At 42.4% G+C, this 23912-nt stretch overlaps 2 protein-coding genes across 2 annotated transcripts in view; one reads left to right on the forward strand and one right to left on the reverse strand.

The window, feature by feature from the left end:
* Positions 1-7729, reverse strand: part of afmid (arylformamidase) — a 63417-nt gene extending 55688 nt beyond the window's left edge. Inside the window, exon 1 of the mRNA XM_073026268.1 lies at positions 7709-7729. The gene's annotated coding sequence lies outside the window, so the exon portion shown is untranslated. The remainder of the gene's footprint in view (positions 1-7708) is intronic.
* tk1 (thymidine kinase 1, soluble) lies at positions 1407-23257 on the forward strand. The gene is made up of 8 exons (XM_073026269.1): positions 1407-1448; positions 1598-1655; positions 1835-1866; positions 8347-8460; positions 14878-14971; positions 16711-16800; positions 17678-17797; positions 21389-23257. Exons 2-8 carry the CDS (start codon positions 1599-1601, stop codon positions 21623-21625), a joined length of 744 nt encoding a protein of 247 aa, XP_072882370.1. The 5' UTR covers positions 1407-1448; position 1598; the 3' UTR covers positions 21626-23257.
* The last annotated feature ends 655 nt before the right edge of the window (positions 23258-23912 follow it).

Consider the following 23912-nt stretch of genomic DNA (forward strand, 5'->3'; position numbering starts at 1 on the left):
TTCTTAATTTTTTCAGATATATCTGGTTGTAGATTCATAATCATATTATAAATGATAGCAACAAGACCCTTTTGACAAGGATTAAGAGCTAAAATTCTTTCTGTAATGTCCAGGACAATTTACAATGACCAATTAACCTACCAACCAGTATGCTTTTGGACTGTGAGGAAACCAGAGCACCCGGAGGAAACCCACGTGGTCACGGGGAGAACATAGAAACTCCTTACAGAGGACACAGGGACTAAACTCTGATCTCCAATGCCCTGAGCTGTGCGACGGCCAACTCCTGCTGCTGCTTGTGCAAAGCTGAACTTTCCTTAACAGACATTTAAAAGAAGTAAAATATGGTTTTGAATCTAAATGGAGATGAGGAGGAACTGCTTTTCCCAGAGAGTGGTGAATCTGTGGAATTTTCTGCCCAATGAAGCAGTGGAGGCTACTTATAGTAAATAAATTTAAGACTAGGTAGGATAGATTTTTGCATCTTAGGGGAATTAAAGGTTATGGGGGAAAGGCAGGTAGGTGGAGATGAGTCCATGGCCAGATCAGCCATGATTTTATTGAATGGTGGAGCAGGGGCGACAGGCTGGCTGGCCGGCCTACTCCTGCTCCTATTTCTTATGTTAATTTAGAACCAATAAGAATCATGTTTATTATCACTGGCCTATGTTATGGATCTTGTTTTGTGGCAGCAGTGGTTTAAAACATAAAAATCATATTTTGCTTAAGCATAAAAATGAATTTTCACCTCTTTGCACGAGGCATATCTAAAGTTTATCATCAGTAACACACGTTTTAGAAACAGAGATTTCTGAACGAAAAATGAACCAACCCATGAACACTACCGCACTATTTTTTCAGTACTTAATTAATCTAATTTTTGATTAAGCATTTTATTGTAATTCTTTAATATTTTACGTATTGCAACCTCAAAACAATAAATTTCACGATGTATCAGTGATATTAAACCTGATTCTGATTTATTACTAGTGGTAAATATCTCAGCTTTCTGGCAAATCACAAGGCCACAGAACTCTGTGTAGGTACAAAGAATGCTGACAGAATCAGCTATCGTTTATCTGCCTGCACTGGTAGTTTCAATTTCCGAACGGTCAGTGATAAAAGTCGAATTGTTTTGCGCAAGTACGTGTATGCGCATGTGTAAAGGCAAAACGTATCAACTTTGTTATAACTGCAACTTTCATATATTTTCTTTTATTTAATGTAAAACCTTTTAAGGAGTTAGCGCTTTTTTGGACTCTTTGCGGCACTGGACAAACTTAACCCCGTGGTTCCTTCCAGCTGTACGGATGGGCGAGATTGGATGGAATCTAATTGATAGATAGCCAATTGGCTCACTCTTCCTCATGACGAAGACTTGATTGAAAACTTTTTAACTTCTATTCATGTTTGGCGCGTTGAGCCATTCTTTGAATTCAGTTGCCGCGGTGTGTGGAAGTTTTCAGTTTTGTCTTTTGACACTTTTACGTGTTATTTGCTAATCTTGCCGGGAAAGAAGCATATTTGCAACTACGATCTTTAACGACGTGGGTTTAAATTATTTTGCCTTCAAGCTTTTTATTATTATCTTCTGCAGAATGAACTGTTTGTCCCCCTCGCTCCCATCTCCCAACAAAATGAGGGGACAAATTCAGGTAAGGGAAATACGACCATCGGCTCTTGAGAAATTAAATGCATGAAATAAATTAAACTCTGGCTGGCGTTGGCCACTTGTGAAGAGGACGTAAAACCTACATTACTATCGCGCTTCCTTTCCGTAAAGGCGCCAGATTTGAACACATTCAACTGAAATATTTTTCTTGTGTGATTTCAGATCATCTTTGGACCGATGTTCTCAGGGAAAAGGTAAAGCAATTGTCCTTTTTTTGTTGTTGCCATTTTTGCGGTAGATTGGGTAAATGTTATTGTCTGTTCCTTTTCGGTGACTTCCCGCGTTTTCATCCTGACGAAGGGGCTCGGCCCGAAACGTCGACAGTGCTTCTCCTTATAGATGTTGCCTGGCCTGCTGTGTCCCACCAGCATTTTGTGTGTGTTGTTGTTTGAATTTCCAGCATCTGCAGATTTCCTTGTGTTTGCTCCATCCCGAGCCTCGGCTTTTGTTCTTTTTTTGTCCATTTTAGGCAGTTTTAATGAATGTTATGTTTCCAGTAGTACCTCGGTTAAAGACTGCAAGTTTTCTTTTAATCTTTTTACCTCACGTTAACTTTATAAACGGCTCTGGAAAGTGCTGCGTGGTGGCAATCCCATTGTTAAAAGAGGCGGCAGTGCAGCATGTCCGGTTAATTTTCTTGAGCGCTTGGTTAATTTTCTTGGTGCCAACTGTGGAAACAGTGCCAATGATGATATTACTTGAAAACATACTGTCTGAATCTTTACAAAACCCCGTAACCCGCTGGAGTGTTAACGCCTTCAATTCGTTTTCAAATTTAATCTCCACTTTGGCGTGAAGACGCTTTGGCTTTGCGGGATCAAACTCTGGCGTTGGCGCTGTGAACAGAATCATTGTGCTTTGAGACGCGCCTTTAAAATCAGTTTTGCTAAAGGTTTTGATGGTTTGTCCCAAAACTGAGTTGCAGTACAGAAACTGGGCTTTCGGGGCATCCAGGGCGTACCGAACTATTGTTCAGGCCTAGTCCTGTGGACTTGGACCTTAGTCCCAAGACCCATACCCCTCCCATCCATGTCCAAATTTCTCTTAAATGTAGAAGTAGAACCCTCATCCACTGGGTGACTTGTTCCACACACTCACCACCTCATGTGAAGAAGTTCTACCTAGTGTTCCCCTTAAATATTTCACCTTCCACCCTTAACCCATGACCTTTAGTTCTAGTTTAACCTAAACTCAGTTGAAAAAGCCTGCCTGCATTTATTCTCTCTATACCTCTTCACCTGTGAATCTGCTGGGGTTGTAAATTGGGGTCCGCGTCGTTTGAGCACCCCCCCTCTCCAACCGCCAAAAGCGGAACATCCCAGTGGGCAGACGTTTTATTTCCGATTCCCATTCTGACATGGTGATCCATGGCTGCCTTTTGCGCTCCGCGATGAGGCCTCCCTCAGAACAGAGGAGCATCACATACTCCGTCTGGGTAGCCTCCAACCTGTTGGCATCCGATCAGATTTAATGTTACCAGCATATATCATGAAATTTATTAACTTTATGGTAGCAGTACAATGAAATACGTGATGAATAAATATACAGGAAAAAACGAGTTAAATTATTTATGTCTAATAAATAGTTAGGCTAAAATAATTGGTGCAAAATACCAGAAATTTAAAAACAATAGTGAGGTAGTTTTCATGGGTTCAGTGTCCATTTCTAAATGGGATGGCAGAGGGGAAGAAGCTGTTCCTGTGTGTGTGTGCCTTCAGGCTTCTTTGCCTCCTTAATGATGGATGCTGCCTTCCTAAGGCACCACTTCTTGAAGATGTCTTGGATACTACAGCATGAATATCAATTTCTCCTTCCAGTTTGGGGAAAAAAAATTCCCTCTCCACTCTCTCCCCCCCCACCTCCCATTTCTATTCCCCACTCTGGCCTTTTACCTCTTTTCACCTGCCTATCATCTCCCCCTTGTCTTTTCAGGCCTCCACCCATCAGTTCCTCTGTCTCCACTGCATCTGCTCAGGGGATGAGGCTTTTCATTCCAGAACGAATGAGGTGCTCTCCTCCTTTGAAGAAAGGGGCTTTCCTTGCTCCACCATCAACGCTGCCCTCACCAACATCTCTTCCATTTTGCGCACGTCTGCCGTGACCCCATTCTCCTGCCACCTCACAAGGGACTGGATTCCTTTTGTTTTGTCCTCGTCTACTACCCCATTAGCCCCCGCATCCAGCACATAATTCTCTGAAACTTCCAAACTTCCTCTGTCTCCAAAGGGATCCCATTACCAAGCACATCTTTCCTTACTCTCTTCCCACCCTCCCCAACTTTCCACAGGGATTGCTCCTTGTCCATTCATTCTTCTCCCCCCCGCCCCCCCATCTACAACCTGGTACTTGTCCTTGGAAACGGAACAAGTCCCACATCTGCTGCTGCACCACCTCCCTCACTAATATTCATGACCCCAAACAGTCTTTCTGTGTGGAGTGAAACTTCACCTGTGAGTCTGTTGGGGTCATCTACCGTATATGGTGCTCCTGGCGTGGCCTCCTGTACATCGATGAAACCTGGCGTAGATTGGGATACTGCCTCCACCAGAAAATGCAGGATCTCCCAATGGCTGCCCATTCCCATTCCAACATTCCACACAAAATGCTGGTAGAACACAGCAGGCCAGGCAGCATCTATAGGGAGAAGCGCTGTTGACATTTCGGGCTGAGACCCTTCGTCAGGACTAACCGAAAGGAAAGATAGTAAGAGATTTGAAAGTAGTGGGGGGAGGGGGACATGCGAAATAATAGGAGAAGACTGGAGGGGGTGGGATGAAGCTAAGAGCTGAAAAGGTGATTGGTGAAAGTGATACAGAGCTGGAGAAGGGAAAGGATCATGGGATGGGAGGCCTCAGGAGAAAGAAAGGGGGGGGGGGAGCACCAGAGGGAGATGGAGATCAGGCAAACAACTAAATATGTCAGGGATGGGGTAAGAAGGGGAGGAGGGGCAATAACAGAATAATAATTTAATTAACCAATTAATAAAAGAATGATAGATGCCTCATTAAAAGAGGGTGGCAATTTACCATAATTAAACGAGTCAGATAGTACTGAGAGTAACTGAGGAGAAAGAAGTGAAGAGAATGATTTATAAAATTCTATGGGGAACCCATCAGGTCCAGGAGATTTCCCTGAAGACAATGCAGAAATTGCAAAAGATATTTCTTCTGATGATATAGGAGCATTAAGTTTGGCTTTAAAATCAAATGAAAGCGAAGGAATATTCAGATTATTTTTAAAAAAGATCAACAGAAATATTCTCATTCAGAGGAATAAAGCCGAGAGTAAAAATTTTTAAATACATCATTGATTTCTAAGTGATCCGATGTAAAATCTCCATTTTCCTTCCGGATCTTTGTAATATGTTGTTTAGCTTTAGAACACCTCAGCTGATTAACTAGAAATTTACCAGATTTGTCACCATGAATATAAAAGCGACTCTTACTTTCAAGAAGTTGGCGTTCAACAGGTTGAGTAGACAGAAGATTAAATTTAGTTTGAAGTTCTACACGCTTCTTGTATAATTCAGGATTCTTAGTTTGAGCATACAGTTGATCCAATTCTTTAATCTGATTAATGAGGTCTAATCGATCTGCACAGGACTTTCTATTAAGATTTGCTGTATAGGAGATTATTTGACCCCTCAAATATGCTTTCATAGCATCCCAGACAATGTGGGATGACATTTCAGATGATGTATTGGTGTTAAAATAAAAAGTTATCTGATCCTTAATAAATTTTACAAAATCATCATCCGATAATAAAGTCGAGTTAAAACGCCAGTGTTTATTCCTCTGAGGGAGACCAGGAAAATTTAAAGACAAAGTAATTGGGGCATGGTCAGAAATCAGTATACTCTGATAATCACAAGAATAGACAAATGGAATAAGTTGATTATCAAGTAAAAAATAGTCAATTCTAGTAAAGGTATGGTGAACATGTGAAAAAAAAAGAATAATCTCTCTCATTAGGATGAAGGAAACGCCATATATCTGAGATACCATAATTAGAAAGAAAAGAGTGAATAGCTAAGGGAGATTTAGTAGGTGATCTAGTAACAGAGGACGATCGATCCAAATTAGGATCTAACCAACAATTAAAATCGCCACCCAGTATAAGAGAGTATGAGTTTAAATCTGGTAGTGAGGGGAAAAAAACGTTCAAAAAAATTAACATCATCAAAATTGGGAGCATACAGGTTTGCTAGTACAACTTTAGTATTATATAATTTACCAGAAACAATAATAAAACGGCCATTTGTATCAGATATCTTATTATGGAGTTCAAAAGGAATATTTGAATTAATAAGGATAGAAACCTCCCTAGCCTTGGCGGCAAAGGATGAATGAAAATGCTGACCCACCCACTTTGACAAAAGCCGAGAGTTATCAAAACTACGAATATGAGTTTCTTGAAGGAAAGCAATGTCAGCTTTGAGTTGTTTAATATGAGAGAAGACCTTCCTTTTTTTAACAGGATGATTCAATCCCTTTACATTCCAGCTCTCAAATTTAAGTGTATTAACCATTATCAATTGTTAGTGCATAGAAGATAGCAGGCATATAAAAAATCAAGCAGTACAGTAACAATCTGGGAGCAAAAATGTAAACATAAATCAATAGAATCAGAACAGAGACATGTCCTGAATAACAAGGGAAAACAAAAGAAACAGTGAGTAGTGTTGGAACTGGAGAATCCTCCCCACCCTCGCAACCCAAAACTAGACGGCTACCCAAAAAAGCAGCTAGCTCTACAAGAAAAATTAACCCAAAAATGACTTCCAGTTCCGTATCGTTAACAAAAGTTCCGTATAAATAATATAGCAAATAATAGCTAATTTATGCACTAGAGAGCAGAATTACAAATAGGAACAACTTCAACAGAAAAAATATAAAACTTAATACAAAAAAAATCAGAAAAGAAAACTAAAACTAACCTACCCGCGAAAAATTATGAAAGATTGAAAGAAAAAAAGGGGGGAAAGGGGGAAATTATAAATTTCAAGAGTACTTATCAACCGTTTACAGAAAAAAAAAAGCAAAACTTAAACTATAAATCAACCAACAGGGAGGCCTTCAATTAAAAAAAACTCCAAACCTCCAAAACAAGTTAAAATCAATTGTAGTTCTCTATAGATAAAGTTATACAGAAGTAAAATAAAATACACGAGTAAAATCTAAAAGTCCGCAGGGAAACATTAAACTTAAATCATCTATTTAGAAAAAACGCACCTGGTGGGAAAAATGTGTTTGGTAGTGGGATCCCTTTGGAGGTGGCGGAAGTTACGGAGAATTATACGTTGGATCTGGAGGCTGGTGGGGTGGTAGGTAAGGACAAGGAACCCTATCCAACTCTTTATTCATTTCCAAAGCTGATGCCTGACCTGCTGAGTTTGTCCAGCATTTTGTGTGCATGTGTGTTGCATAAGATTTCTGCCAGCTGTTGAGATTTTAAGAAAATCTCCCTTCCGTGTCTTTGATCTGAAACCCAGTAGGGTTGTGTGGGTGATTGGAAGACAAAACTTAATACAAATGATATGAATCTTACAGCAGTTCGCATGGGACCAAGGTGTTTTTTAAAAAAAAAAATAGACTGGTTGAATAATTTAAATGCAATAATGGGAATGAATGAGGATTTCTACAGTGGAGAAGCTGAGGCAAAGCCAACTGAGTGACATTGGAAAACAAACATTTTATGTAGATGGATGTGTGGTTGGGGGAATCTTGTTTTATGATGCATGTTTAAGATGATCTGGTTTAAGACTGTGTTACCGAAGGCATGCGACAGCTTACTTGTGGTTTGAAAGCAAAGGAATTCACTTAAAAACATTTTAATACATTTTTGAAGTAAAAACGCTCTTCTGAAAAAAATTGTGGTAAACTATCACCACAAACAACGAAGTGGTGAGTGAGGGTAAACCGAAATCGGGAGATATGCCCTGCTGGTGTGCTGTAAAACTGACACACTTGGAGTTGGAGTGGATGACTCGGAGGGGAGAAGGTGGGGCAAAGGAGTTCCGATGCCCATTCACCTTACCTGGGTCCAAGGGTGGATCATTCTCATCACCGAGCCGATTTAGTGAGGTAGAGAACGGCAGCGAAATCCAGGTCTGAAGCGAATCGCTGGGGGGGGGTGTGTTCTAGGCCTGGAGTGATGCTGAGCCGATTTGAAGAAATTGAGAACAGCTTCTCCAATAGTGAAATTTAGTCCCAGAGCGATTTGTTGAGGTGGGGCCGGATTCCTAGTATGAAATTCAGACAATTTAAGCGCTGTCCCAGATAGTGTGGGGTCTCCTCTCTCCATGATGCTAAGGCTGTGAGACTCCGCCCAGCTGCTGTGCCTTGCGTCTGTGAGCTTTATGGAGGCTTGCCTGCTAATGTGGCGAACTGAATATTGAGGTTTTGGGCCTACCCCGAGCTGCTCCAGGGAATTGGAACTAAGGACGTAATTTGGTTCAGGATGTCGTAATTGTTTGCGTGATTTGTTGTGTTTTTTTTCTTCTTTCTCTCGGCACTAGTGGTTGGTCTTATTTTTCTTAAATTGCGTTCTTCGGGTTCCTTTCTCTCCGACTGCCTGTAAGCAAATAAATCTCAACATTCTTTGATAATGAATGCACTTTAAATCTTGATAACTAGGCAGCAGTTCTGATTAAACTCCCGTTCTTTCTCCTGCAGTACAGAACTGATGCGCAGGGTGAAGAGGTTTCAAATTGCTCAATATCGGTGTCTTGTGGTAAAGTATGCAAAGGATGTTCGGTACAGCAAGCAAGATCTGGCTACGCATGACAAGTGAGTATTGAGTGCTGACGTTGGACTGGGAGTTGTGCTGCATCATATCAACAATCTAATTATCACTCATGACTAAATTACAGCTCATTTAGTAATAGTCCAATTAACATATGCTGACAGCTTAGAATATTAAAATGAAATCAAAGCAATATGTTCGTAACATCTCCAAATCTGCCTGACAATTCCTTAAGCAGAAGCTCTCTCCTGAGGTTCTAGGCCTGTTCATGTGATCACTCGAGTTGAGTGTGATGCCCTCCAAAGAGGTGGTTTATTGGTGGGACATCAGCTATGGATACCCATAACTAGGATTCTCTTGAGGGGGACTGACTGTATGCGTGGCTTTTTTTTTAACATGAGGAGGCTGGTGCACAGGCAGCCACCACACAATCCTTGGTGGATTGGGGTCAGGGTCCAGTGGCATGGAATACAAGATGGTGAGCAACCCTTCACTGTTGCAGCCTTCCTCTTTCTTTACTGCCTTTGTGATGTGTCATCTTTGACCAGCTCCACTGTTGAGGTTTTGGTTGGATCGCTCTTTGTCTGATATCTTACCGCTGTGGGTGACAGTCCTCGGAGAAGCACGAGATGGTCTGCAACTCCATGTCCATTGCTATGTGATTGGGCGGAAACCCTGGCTGGCCTATCTGTGAAGTAGCGGTTGGCCAAGCAGTTAGGGTCCTTAGATTAGTGACAGCTGTTCCCAGCTCCTGTGGGGTTTACCCATTTGAAAGAGCATGAACATTAAAGGTATTTTAGACATTGGGATCCCATATTTCAGAGGTGTGTGAGAGATGCTGATGTGGCTAGGCATCAGGTCTACTTTATATGGAATCATACCTTTGTTATCTTGTCTGGCTTTCTTCATATTCTGAACTTCTACCAGTGTCCCACTTGCTACTTGTCCTGAGGTCCCTTTTCTGACTGATCTTTGTTCGTTCTTCTTTTGTCCCAAATTTTATTTTTATTCTTGTGTTCCTGTTCCTTCATTTACTCATACCCTTGCCAGAGTGCACCTTTCCCCTAACTCTGTCCAGTTGCCATTTAAAAAAAAAAAAAATCATTTGTTACTGGAAAGGGTGAATACTTGACTCGCTGAGCATTAGGTGAATGTTCTCTCAGCTGTTAGAACATTGAACATTCCAGCACAGTGCAGGCCCTTCTGTCCACAATGTTGTTTCATCCATTTAACCTACTCATAAGATAACTTAACCCTCCTTCCTACCTAGCCCTTCATTTTCTTTCATCCATGTGCCTATCTAAGAGTTTCTTAAATCCCCTTAATGTATCTGCCTCTACCACCATCCCTGGCAGGACTTTCCATGCACCCATCACTCTGACATCTTACTCTCTCTCCCCCCCCCCTCCCCCCCCCCCCCCAATTACTTTCCTCCAATTATCTTAAAATTATGGCCCCTGGGTATTATCTGGGGGGAAATGTCTGGCTACCCACTCGATCTCTGCACCTTATCTTCTGCAACTCTGTCTAATTGCCCCTCATCGTCCTTCGCTCCAAAGAGAGAAGCCTTGGATCACTCTAAGCTCCTCTATCAAGTCACCTCTCATTGTCCTGCTTTCCAAAGAGAGAAGCCCTAGCTGGCCCAACCTATCTTCATTCTGCTTTGGGTTCCTTTGAATTCTCCACATCTTCGCACCTTTTAGGGCCCCCCTTCTCTTATAGCCCATGTCTTGGATCAAATATTCGCTACTTCATCTGATTTGTCTCCGAATTGTCATGAGAGTGGGTAGTTTAGAGGTTGGCATAATGGTATTACATCACTAGCGATCACTGATCAAGATTTGATTCCCGGCGCTGCCTGCAAGGAGTTTGTATCTTCTCCCTGTGACTGGGCGCTCAGGTTTCCCCTTGCTTTCTAAAGACGTTGTTAGGGTTAGTGAGTTGTGGACCTGCTATATCTGCACCAGAAATGTGGCGACACTTGTGACCTGTCCCTAGCACAATCCTCACTAACATGACGCAAACTACACATTTCTTTGTTTTGATGTACATGTGACAAATAAAGATAATCTATTTTTAAAACCATAATGCAAATTGGATTGTGAAGCTCATGATGTACAAGTAATTGGGTTTTTAAACTGGAATTGTCAAAAGTAGTTGGTCTCCCAAAATAAAAAAAAAATCCCCTCAATGCTCTAGCCAGGTTCAGTCTGTCACTGGCAGTAAGTCAATAGTTTCACAGTATATAATGGAATAGACTGCTTAAAATGTTGCAAACAGAAGTGATGTATTGACTTTCTAACCAAGGAAGCGGTTGCTATTTCAGACACAAATGCTGCAAAAAAAGAACTATTGACCTAGTTGAAAGCTCAGTCTCAACACAGAGCAGATAAGAGCTTGATGTTACAAGTTGGAACAGATACAAGCCATCTTGAATAAGTGAATTCATGAAACAGCCACTAAAAAAGGCTTTTCTCTTGTGTGGACGTGGTTACATTTCTTGCATTGTATGTTACAGGGAACTTCTCTACTTCGAAGAGCGCATTCAGTAGAAATTCATACCAGCAATTTGGTGAGCAAAAGAATTTGGAGAGGAAAAAGTGGTTAAAACAAAAAAAAAAAAATTTGCAGTCATTATTAACACTTGCTCATTGACTAAAATTGGTTTAAATCTGCAGTAGATAGAAAATAGGGTAAATTTAAGTATCTGAAGAAAATTTAATATCACTGACATGTGAAATTTGTTTTGTGGCAGCAGTACAGTGAAATACCAAAACCAAACTAAATTACAATATGAATATATTTAAAAATGCAAAATGAGTGCAAAAATAATGAGGTAGTGTTCATGGGTTGGTTCATTGCCCATTCAGAAATCTGATGACAGAAATGAAGACCCTGCTACCAATGATGTAGGCAGGAAAGGAGAAGAGGTCCTATGCAGTGAGTATAGAAAGTTAGGAAAGAGGGTGAAGAGATGGGCCTCAAGGTGGTAGTCTCCCGATTCCTCCCTGTGCCATGATGAATGAATGGCAGCAGAGATGGTGCAGGGGACAGGGTTTCAAGTTCTTGGATCACTAGAACCTTTTTTTGGGGAGGGGAGACCTGTTCAAGAGGGACATGTTGCACCTGAACTGGAGGGGATCCAATATCCTAACCGGGAGGTTTGCTAATGCTGCTCGGGAGAGTTTGTTAGTTTTGCAGGTGGCTTGGAACCGGAGCCCCAGGTCAGTAAGGAAAGGATCAACCAGAAGGTAGATGTGGGGAAGGTATTGAAAGGCAAAATCAAAATAACAGGTATGATGGGTGTATATTTTATGGAGTGTTATGGGTAAAGTTGATGAACTTGGAGCATGGATTAGTATGTGGAACCATGATGTTGTAGCAATTACTAAAACTTGGGTGGGAATGGGTGATTAATGTACCAGGTTTTCAAGGTTTTAGAAAATATAGAGGAGGAGATAAAAGAGGGGGTGGCATTGTACTAAAAAGCAGGGACAATATCACAGCTGCACTCAGGAGACCTAATGGAGGGGTCAGTCACTGAGTCCATTTAGTTGGAACTCAGGAATAGGAAGGGATTGTTCTGCAGACCCCACCTAATAGCCAATGGGATATTGAGGAACATATATAATCAGATTAAGGAAATGTATAAAAATAATAGGGTTGTCTTGAGGGGGGTGGGGTTTCAATTTTCTTTAATATAAACTGTGACCTTATTAGTGTAAGGGGTTCAGATGGGGCTGAATTTGTGTATCCAGGAAGGCTTTTTAAATCACTATGTGGACAGTGCAATGATAGAAGGGGCTGTACTAGACCTGGTGTCGGGCAATGGGCCTGGCCAGATGAGCTTTCAATGGGTGAGCAATTAAGGAACAGTGACCACAACTTCTTAATTTTCAGGATAACAATAGGTATGGTCCTTGTGGGAGGGTTTTAAATTGGAATAGGGCAGAACACAAGGGCATTGGGCAGGAACTAAGAAGCTTTAATTGAGAACACCTTTTCTCTGACAAGTCCACATCAGGCATGTGGAAGGTGCTTAAAGATCCATTGCACAGTGTACAGGAAAGGCATGTTCCTGTTAGAAGGGAGGATGGGGATGGAAAGATAAGAGAACCTTGGATATCCGGAAAGGTGATGAATTTAGTCAAGAAGAAAAAGGGGAAGTATGTAAAGCTTCGGAAGTCAGGATTAACAAAAGCACATGAGGAGTATAAAGAAACCTGAAAAGAACTAAAGAAGGGAGTAAGAGGATGAAAGGGAGAGGGTGATGCCACTCAAGGATAAAGGAGGGAACATTTGCTTGAATGCAGAGAATGTGAGTGAGGTATTAATGAGCACTTTGCTTCAATATTTCCAAAGGAAAAGGATATGGAGGGCCAGGAGATTAGTGCTGAGTGTATAAATACGTTAGGGCATTTAGAAGTCAAGGAGGAGGAAGTGGTGGGCTTCCTAATGAGTATTAAACTTGGGTTGTTTTCTCTGAAGTGTTGGAGGCTGAGGGGAGATCTGATCGATGTTTACGAGATTATGAGAGGCATAGACAGAGTAGACAGACAGTATCTGTTTCCTAGTGTTTGAATGTCTAATACCAGAGGGCATGGGTTGAAGGTGAGAAGGGTCAAGTTCAAGTGGGATGTGAGAGGTGAAGTTTTTTTTTCACTCAATCATGGATGCCTGGTATGGTGGTAGAGGCAAATATATTAGAGGCTTTTAAGAGGTGTTTGGATAGGCACATAGATGTATGGAAGATGGAGAGATATGGACATGGTATAGGTAGGATGGATTCGTGTTTGGGTGTTTTAATTTGCATTTTATCTGGTTCGGCACAACACTCTGGGCTGATTGCCCTGTTTCTGTGCTGTATTCTTCTATGTTCTAAAACACTGAGTGTCCTCGGCTCCTACCTCCTTTCTAATGGTAGTAATGAGAAGAAAGCATGTGCTGGGTGATGAAGGTCCTTAGTGATGCTGCCTCTTTGAAGATGTCATCGTTACTGAGTAGGTTAGTGCCCACGATGGATCTGGCAGTGTCTGCGACATTTTGCAGTTTTTTCTGATCAGTGCAGTGACCTCTTCATACCAAATAGTGTGGTGGTGCTATCAGTTAGAATGTTCTCCACGATGTATCTGTAGAAATTTTCTCGAGTCTTTGGTAACATAAGTGTATGTATAAATAACTTGATAGAAGAGGCTGGGTTTCTTGCAACACAGAACCATACAGGCCATTTGTAGGCTTGCATGACTGACAGTAGTGAAAACTGTGGGGAAGCTATTGACACAATGAAGGAAGCCCTGAGCACTGCCAGGGATGGAGGGCCTTCACTGCTGCCCTAAACACCAGAGGTGTAACAAGCAGTAAGATTAATCTGACTCTTCCCTCTTGTATAGTGACATGCTTCCCCCACCCCCCCTCCCCAATTCTTTCATATTGTCCTATCCAAGAGTCTCTTCATTGTCCCTAATGTAATATCTGTCTCCTTTTATCTCTGGCAACATGTTCCATGCACTCCCCACTTTTTTTTAATTTAATAACTATCTGACATCCATGGATCATAAGACATACAGAATCAGGCCATTCAACCCATTGAGTCTGCTCCACCATTCCATCATAATCCTATATTTCAATTGCTTTAAAATTATGTCCCCTTGTATTAATGGAGATATGGCAAGGATGTGGACCATAAGTCAATTAGAGGAGGGCCAGTAAGTCAATGGGGTGAGACTAAATCTGGTCAGGGTAAATTAGAATCAAATATCAGTACTTGTAACTAATTTTGAGTTGTGCTGATGTCCTCTAAACTTGTGGATTTTCCCTTTATCGACTCCCTGGTACATTGCACATGAGATCTTTTACCGATGCTATTTTAATTTCCTGTTCCGTCCCAATTTGTAACAGCTGGGAGCTTTCGGGTCTGGTGTAACCTATGCCATACCTCTGTTAAAGCTCTTCTTGTCTCAGCAACTGCTCCACCCCCACCCTTGGGTCATTTGAATTATTTGTCATCTTTTGCTTGTAATGATTTTGTGAAGTTTTACTGTGTCCATATTGGTTGTCCAGGTTCTCAAACAGGTGATGTAGCTATTTATCGAGATACCACATGGAACAGGCCTTCCGGGTGCTAGGATCCACATTGCCCAAGAACCTTCTAAGCCTAACCACAGGGCATTGACCAATTAACCTACCAAGCAGTACGTTTTTGGACTGTAGGAGAGGTTGGAGTACACCCACACAGTCATAGGGAGAACGTACATGCTTCTGACAGGCAGCCACAGGAATTGAACTCTGGTCGCCTGTACTGTCAAGCATTGTGCTAACCACTATACTACCATGCCATCTTGTTTGATTTATCTTATTCAGTTTGCATGCTTTTCAGCCCTCAGTTGGAACTGTTGCTCTAATTTCTCAATAGTATCGAACTATTTCCTAAGCTGTACTTTGTGACTCTGTTCTAATTGTAGCTTTACAATGCATGCAGTTCCTGCGACTAAGCTGAGTGAAGTTTATCAAGAAGCTTTAAGATCAGCGGTTATTGGAATTGATGAAGGACAGTTTGTAAGTACTCTTGTAGTCCAGGCTGTTCAAAATCCTTGTGCTAACGGTTCTTGGATCTATGCATTTTCAATCTAAAATTGAATTGTATGTGAAGGATTTAAATTAAATTTGTGAGAAACTCTTTGTAACGTCTCCGTCTAAATGTGCAAATTGCAAATTATAGTAATTTGTATTAAAGTAGTATGTACAGTAAGATATACAACAGAACAGTCAATATAGCTTAGAAATGCAATTGTGTCAGTGTGAACTAATCAGTCTGATGGCCTGGTGGGAGAAGCTGTCCTGGAGCCCGTTTGTCCTGGCTTTAATGCTTCAGTACTGTTTTCTGGATAGTAGCAGCTGGAACAGTTTGTGGTTGGGGCGACTCGAGTCCCCTATGATCCTTTGGGCCGTTTTTACGCACCTGTCACTGTAAATGCACTGAATAGTGGGAAGTTCACATCTCCAGATGCGCTGGGCTATTCGCACCACTCTCTGCAGAGTCCTGCTATTAAGGGGAGTGCAGTTCCCATACCAGGCAGTGATCTAGTCAGTGAGGCTGCTCTCAATTGTGTCCCTGTAGAAATTCCTTAGGATTTGGAGACTCATACCAAACTTAAACCGTCTGAGGTGAAAGAGGTGCTGCTATGCTTTTTTCACCACACAGGTAGTATGTACAGGCCAAGTGAGATCCTCGAAGATGTGTATACCGAGGAACTTGAAGCTGTTCTCCCTCTAACCCCAGATCCATTGATGTCAATAGGGGTGAGCTTGTCTCTGTTCCTCCAGTAGTCCACAACCAGCTCCTTCGTTTTTGCAACTGAGGGAGAGGTTGTCTTCTTGATACTACTGTCAGGGTGATCTAGGCTGCCTTGTTATTATTTGAGATGAGGCCAATCAATCAGAAAGAACTCAATATGAAAACTTTTCTATGTTGAACACTTTGAGAGAATAATGTGACTTGTAAATGCTCTTGAGTCTGGGGAGGCCTGATTTGTGCATCATCTTGGAGCTCTTCCTAATGTTACACACAAACACAAGAGATTCTGTAGACGCTGGAAATCCAGAGTAGCACATACAAAATGCTAGGGTTACTCAGCAGGTCAGGCAGCATCTATGGAGAGGAGTAAACAGTAGACATTACAGGCCGAGTCCCATTTGTTACACAAACTGATGGAGGAGGTTGGCAGGGTTGAGTTGCTTCTCTACCAAAGGAGGTGTGAGGTGCTCCTTCCCTCTGCAGGTCACCCTTGGACGAGGTGTAGCACCTACTTAGCCCCCCACACGATCAGGGTCACGTGAAGCCATGGGAGCAGGTGGTGGATGGTCGTATGAGCAGCTGGTGCAGATCACAAATCCTGGTTATGCAACCACTGACACCAGGCAGACAACCTCTGAGTATTGATAATGGTGGGGTCTCCCATCTTGTTAAGACTCTAGCCAGAAGAAGGCAATGGCAAACTACTTCCTTAGAAAAACTTGCCAAGAACAATCATGGTCAAGACTGATCACCCACCTCGTGACGCAGTACATAATGATGAGGACTGATGGAGGAGCAAGCTGTTAATTGATTCAGTAGTTTAAAACAAGCCCGTAAGACATGGGAACAGAATTAGGCCATTTGGCCCATTGAGTCTGCTCCACTGTTCCACCAGGACTGATTTATTATCCCTCTCAACTCCATTCTCCTTTCTTCTCTCTGTAATCGCAACACAAGCAAAAGTGTCCAGCATTGTGATTAAATACCTCTCATCCTCCAGTTTCCAGATTGCGTAGAATTCTCTGAGGAAATGGCTAACAAAGGGAAGACTGTTATTGTGGCGGCATTGGATGGAACATTCCAGCGGAAAGTAAGTGAGAACAAGCTTACAAGCCTTGTCAGAAAGCCCAGTGCGGACTCTGTGCTGCCATACCTTTAACACCATCCAAACCACACGTGAGTTTTGTGTTCTCTTGGGCAGAGAGTTGATACATTACACAAAATATCCTCAGACTTCTGAATTCCTGATCATTCCCTATTCAGTGGAGACAGAGTAATTTCCTGCAGGATCTGGGTGGCAGGAGATTTGATGGTTCTGCTGCTCTGGTCAATAAAAGCATAGCCCAAGCAACAATAAAATCTTCAGCCTCAGAGTGCTGTGGTGGTGTGGGCAGACACCTTAATTAAATATTTGGAGGTAATAGTTGAGATGAAAATTATGACAGGTGTTTACATTCTTGAATATACTTGTGGGGGAGATGGTCATAGAGCACAACATAGCAAAATATGCCCTTTGGCCCACCTAGTCCATGCCAAAAAATTATTCTGCCTAGTCCTGTTGATCTGGACCATAGCCCTTCATACCTCTCCTGTCCATGTACTTATCCAAATTTCTGTTACATGCTGAATTGAACCCCACATCCACCTCTTCCACTGGCAGCTTGTTCCACTCTTGCACCATCCTGAGTGAAGAAGTTCCCCCTTAGTTTCCCCTTAAATACTTCATAGGTTCACCCTTGACCTATGGTCTCCAGATCTAGTCTTGCCCAATCTCAGTGGAAGAAGCCCGCAGGCATGTACCCTATCTACACCCCTCTGTTTTGCATGCAATTACATGGTGTTGGTGGTAATAGGGGCTGCTTACTATGTGATACACAAGGCTTCTAATCTCTAAAGTGAATGTAGTACCGAACGTAGTCATTTTCAGCATGTGATTTTTCTTTAAATAATTTTGCTCTTGTCTTCAGGCTTTTGGCAACATTCTGAACCTGGTTCCACTTGCAGAGAGTGTGGTGAAACTGAATGCTGTGTGCATGAAGTGTTACCGAGAGGCTGCCTACACCAAGAGAATTGGCGTTGAAAAAGAGGTCTGTGTTTGTCACCGTTCTCCTTTGAGCTGTTAAAACATCAGATACTGTGAAATGTGTCATTTGCATCCAAGACCAACAGTCTCAGGATGTGCTGGGGATGACCTTTAAGTGTTGCCATGCTTCCAGTGCTAACTTACTAACCCTAATCTGTGCATCTTTGGTATGTGGGAGGAAAGCAGAACATTTGCAGGAAGTCCATGTGGTCATGGAGAACGTACAAACTCCTTACAGCCACTGGCAGGAATTGAACCCTGATCAGGGATTGTGGATGCTATAATAGCATGCAAGCTGCTATGTTACCATGCCTTCTGCAAAATCATTATGCTGAGAACCATCCCTCTTTTGGTCATGTGGAACCATCAGCATCCACATGAATATAGTGATGCGGCACTGGGGCGCTGGTGGAGTTTCAACCGTTTTTGTAAAATTGTACCATGCAGGGAAAGGCAATTTGATGCCTTGCTTGTTCTTGGAAACTTTAATCAGGCCTGCTATTGTGGAGGGATTTTAAATGTTATCATGAAAGATAAATCTGCAAATTAGTGATGGTGAGTTGATTCTGTAAACAAGTAACCTTCCAGATGTTTGTTATCTGTGGGACAGTGTTTCCAGGTGCATCATGGGATGCAATCAAAATAAGAAACAGTTGTGATCGGGGCCTTGGTCTTAGAGCTGGATGTTAGGGGTGGAGTGAGGGTGTGGGATTTAAAGGACTCACAAGATTCACGTTTATTTATCTTGTATATATTGGAACAGACAGTGAAAACGTGTTGTTTACGTCAGGAACCAACACCTCAGGGCGTGCTGGGGGCAGTCCATGAGTGTCACTGTACGTTCTGGTGCCAACCTAGCATTTTCAGTAAGAACAACACAGCACAAAAACAAGTCCTGTCCTCCCTCCCACCCACAAACCCCAAGGCAGTCCGCATTCCTTGGCCTCCAATGGATCGGTATTTGGACTTAGGCACGCATATATTATGCCTTCAGCTACCCCAGCAGGCACAGATTGGGTCGAAGGGTGAATGGGGAAGTTGAGGCATAGATGGAGTGAATGTACAGAACAGAATCAGGCTCTTCGGCTCAGCATCTCCACACTGACCACCGTACTAATTCCACTTACATTTTGTCCATCTTTCTGATCTGCTCAGTGCTTTGGCTGGGAGGCTATTGGGCAGCCAGGGGTGGTGGAGCAGAGGGGAGTATCGTGAGGAGTTTACACACGAGTTATTGGTGCAGGGTCTGGGCTGAGAATAGGAATGATGGCTGCATGTGATTACTTTAAAATCATTGATCCCACTAATCTCCCAACACTGGTGTGATTCAGTGCTGAACGCCAGATGGAGTGTTACTCTTATTGTCAAGGATCTTGAAGAAAGGTATTTATCAACTGGGTAGCATGGTAGCATAGCAGTTAGTGTAACGCTTTACAGCACCAGTGGCCAGAGTTCAATTCTGTCACTCAAGGAGTTTGTGTTCTCCCTGTGTCTGGGTGCTCCAGTTCACCCTCTCATTCCAAAGATCTACGGGTTAGTACGTTACTCACATGGGTGTAGTTGGGTGGTGCGGGCTCATTGGACTGTGCTGTATCTCTAAATGACCCATGATTTCACCGGTGTTGTGTAAGAATGACAATGGCTACTGTAATACACAGCAAAATCCCACAGTCAGTAATGTGATGACTAAGTGGTCCACTTCATTTCTTCACTTTTCACGTCCTTTGTCAGAGATTTAGATGACAGAAATTAATGGCTTTGTGGCCGACTTTGCAGATGATACCGATGGGTGGAGGGGCTGGTAGTGCTGAGGAAGCAGGTAGCCTGCACAAGGACTTGGGCAGGTTAGGAGAATTGCCAAAGAGATGGCAGGTGGACTACAGTGTAGGTAAGTGTATGGTCATGCACTTTGGTAGAAGAAGCAACAACATACAATTTTCTCAATGAGTTCAGAGCTACAAAGGGACTTGGGAGTCCTTGTGCCGTATTCCCTAAAAGTTACCTTGCAGGTTGAGGCAGTGATAAGGAAGCAAATACCAATGTTAGCTTGCATTTTGAGGGGACTGTGATATAAAAGCAATGCTGAGGCTTTATAAGGCATTGATCAGATTCCACATAGAGTATTGTGAGCAGTTTTGGGCCCTAAAACAGGATGTGCCGGCGTTGAAGAGAGTCCAGAAGAGGTTCATGAGAATGATCCTGGGAATTAAAGGGTTCATTTATGAGTGTTTGCCTCTGGGCCTGTACTCAATGGAGTTCAGAAGAATGACGGCAATCTCTTTGAAACCTATTGAATAATGAAAGGCCTAGGTAGAGAGGACGTTTCCTACAGTCGGGGAGTCTAGGACCAGAGAGCACTTCCTCAGAAGACAGATGAGGAATTTCCATAGCCAGAGGGTGGTGAATCTGTGGAATTCATTGCCACAGATGGGTGTGGAGACCAAGTCATTGGGTGTATTTAAAGTGAAGATTGGTAGTTTTTTGATTAGTAAGGTTGGGGGAAAGGGAGGAGAATGGGGTTGAGAGTGATTATGATTGGCCATGGTGGAGTGATGGAGCAGACTCTGAACTGAATGGCCTAATTCTGCTCCTGTGACGTTGAAGGAGGGTTGGATATGGGCAAGCACGTCCTGCATGAGCGTATGCTTCTTTGACAGTGCTGTAGCATCTTTCCCATCTATGTGAGAGCAAGCACCTCTGACAGGAGCACTCTCTCAGTACCGCACTGGATGGCCAAGCTGGACTTGCATAGAATAACAGTGATCAAGGAAATTGATCTGCAGCTAGTGCCATTAATATGAATTTATGATTTTTGGATCGCACCATAGAGAGCATTTACATTTTTTATTAAATCTGGAATTGAAAGAAAATCAGTGTGAGATCCAACAAGTTGCTCAATTAACAGACAAAATGCTGGAGGAACTCAGCAGATCACAGGATCTGTGGTGAGGAATAACAGTCGATGTTTTGGACTCAGGACCAGAAAGGAAGGGGGAAGAAGCCAGAATAAGGTACAAGTTACGTGATAGGTGAAGCCAGATGAGGCTGGATTGCTGTCAAGGCCAAAAAGATATTTAATGACATTCACCTAAAGTATGGTCTGCCATCCTTACCCTGTGTAATTGTGGCCTTAAACCTATCAAAATTGTTAACTCCTAGCTATCTCAAAAATTCTAGGGCAACAGTGAAGAGTTAATTAGTCAGCAGTGTCCAATGAATAAATGCATTCCATTTTAGAAGTCTTTATGACAAGGGACTTAAAGGCGCTACTGTCTTGTCTCAAGAAACAACCCTATTAACATGGTTCGGAAAGTAAGCTCAAGTACATTGAGGTCTCTTTACCACAACTAATGAATGCTCGTTTAATTTAAGCTTCCGGGAATGATGGTGAGAGATTCTTGTTAAAGACATAGTGGATGTGGTTGAAGAAGGTTGAAATGAGCCACAATCTTGGGAAATACTAGATGATACTCAGGACTGAGTGGAGTTTGAGGCCTGTTCAGGGTATTTAAATTATTTCAGACCTGGGAATCTTTGGTAATACAGCCCTCTGATCTTGTTTACATGTATTTAACGCCTTGCTATGTTTCTCCAGATTGAGCTGATTGGCGGAGTGGACATGTACCGAGCCACCTGTAGGGTCTGCTACTTTGCGAGCGATAATCTGCCAACCAAGCAGGATTGCAAGGAGAACGAGGTCACAGCTTGGCTAGCGAAGACCGGACAACTATTATCTTCTCATCATTCTGCCAGTGGGGACAGGAACGTATTACCAAGGAAACTCTTTGAAAACTTGCAGCCTTCAAGCTGTGTAGCCAATGGCTGTAACTGAAGTCCACCCTGCACTAACCGTTGCGGTCATTGTTCCTTTAGCATTCCCTTTCCTTTGAGATGTGAGCCGTTATGGAGGCTGTTTTTTCAATCATTAGTTGCCCACCATCTAGGCAATGGAGGTGCTTTATGAGGGCTTTTACAGCTTCTCCATAGTTCAGTGAGCAGAATCTCTAAGTCAGGCATCATCCATGGAAATGAATAAACAGTCGACATTTTGGGGCAAGACCACCTTTGGGGACTGGAAAGGAAGGGGGAAGATGCCAGAATAAAAAGGTGGGAGGGAGGGGAAGGAGAATAGCTAAAGGATGATGGGTGAAGCCAGATGGGTTGGGAAGGTTAAGGGCTGGAGAGGAAGGAATCTGATGAGATGAGAGTGGACCAGGGAAGAAAGGGGCACCAGGGGAGGTGAGAAGAGGTCATTGTGGCACAGGAATTGGCATATGGGGCATCAAAATCAAGTTTTGATGCCAATATTACTACTTCCGATTAAAATAATTTGGGTATTTTCACTTTGAGAATTTACCCTGCCTCCTGCATCAATTAATTACTTCTAGATCTTCTGTCTCCATGATAACTTCGGCCTATCTATTTTCATGCCGCTTCATCAGTGCATGTCTTTGGATTTGAAGTGAATGATTTGCTGTAAGTAATTCCCTTTTAAGTTTAATAATTCCTCCCAGGTGATATTGTCTGCTGAGATGTGCCATTAATGCTACACTAATAAGCACAGACTATCTCCAGCAAGGAGTCTAATTGCGTCCCTTCTTGAATCCCTCACTGGTTAACATCCTGGGAGTTCATTAGTGATCAGGGCTTCATTGAGGAGTTCAAAGGTTAAACAGCCTTGTTAAGTGATTCATCTAATATAATTGCCTTTCAATTGGGATTGAGTAGAATGCAGCTCCTTTCACCTAGATATGTGTACTGCAATGAGTTTTAACACCATCCAGTAAAGAGCAACTGACCATCAGTTTCTCCAATCGAACTGGAAAATTTTCATCTTGTATCATACTTGAGTATCTTGCTGGTGCTATCTTGATTCTTCCATGTACAGTATAGCAAGGGCAGAATTTTGAAATTTGCCTGCACATCATACCTCCATGAATTGTAAACGTATCATTAATCTTGTCTGTGGTTAAATGTAAATGTATATGTGAGTATCAATCCTATTCCTATTGGGTTTAAAGGACACAATTACCACAGTCAGCTCAGATCCAATAGTTCACCAAATGTAAGGCATAGGCCATTCTGGTCATCCATATCTTCTGCCCCATCTTTTCAGTATGACTGACATATTCTCCCTCTCAACACCATTCTCCTGCCTTCCCTCCATAACCTCTGACAGGTGTACTGGTCAAAACCCTATCAATCCCTGCTGTAACTATACCCAGTGGCTTGGGTGGGGGGGGTTGCTTATTTTGTTATGCCATGATTAACTTTGGAAACTGCAGCTGCTTTTGCTATTGTTTAGCCAGTTTCAAATGTACTGGGTATAAAATAACAGAATTTTGCTTTTTCCCCTTTGCTTCAAGGCAAGCAGTGCACATGACCATTGGGAAGGGATGCTCTGTGTGTGCGCTTTTACAAATAGTTTTGTTTCTGTTTGTAAATAAATGTAATATACTTACAATCGGTGTTTTGTCTCACTTGCCAGACCGTGGATCTGATTCAATGTTACACTTGGCCTTTACAGCTATCTGTGGCAATGAATTCCACAGATTTACCACCCTCTGGCTAAATAAATTCCTCTTCATCTGTTCTAAAGGGATGTCCTTGTATTCTGATGCTGGACACCCCCACTATGGGAAATATCCACTCTATCTAGACCCCCCCCTCCTAATTCTTGTAAACATCAGCATTAACAGGCTGAAGCCATCAAATGCAACTTATTCATTAACTGTTTCATTCCCGGAATCATTCTCATGAACCTCCTCTGGACCTTTCCTAATGCCAGCGCATCCTTCCTTTAATAAGGGGGCGCACAACTGCTCGCAATACTCCCAAGTGTGGTCTAACCAATGCCTTATAAAGTCAAAGCATTACATCCTGACTAATGAAATAATTGCATTGTTTCTCAGGAATGCAGGGAAGAGATCTTTGTTAAACGATACGAGGTGACTGACAGTTTGGTCAGAAGCGAGAGAAACATTTTGATTAGTACTAAAACAAGTTCTGGGTTCACTCAGATTCAGCATCTGTAAAAAGAATAACAGTTAATGTTTCAGGTATGGAAACCTCTTAGTCATAACCATTTCTAAAACCATTTTCAGAAAGGAACCTAACCT

The sequence above is a fragment of the Hemitrygon akajei genome, chromosome 22 (assembly GCF_048418815.1).
Source record: "Hemitrygon akajei chromosome 22, sHemAka1.3, whole genome shotgun sequence".
In the NCBI taxonomy this organism is placed as follows: Eukaryota; Metazoa; Chordata; class Chondrichthyes; order Myliobatiformes; family Dasyatidae; genus Hemitrygon; species Hemitrygon akajei.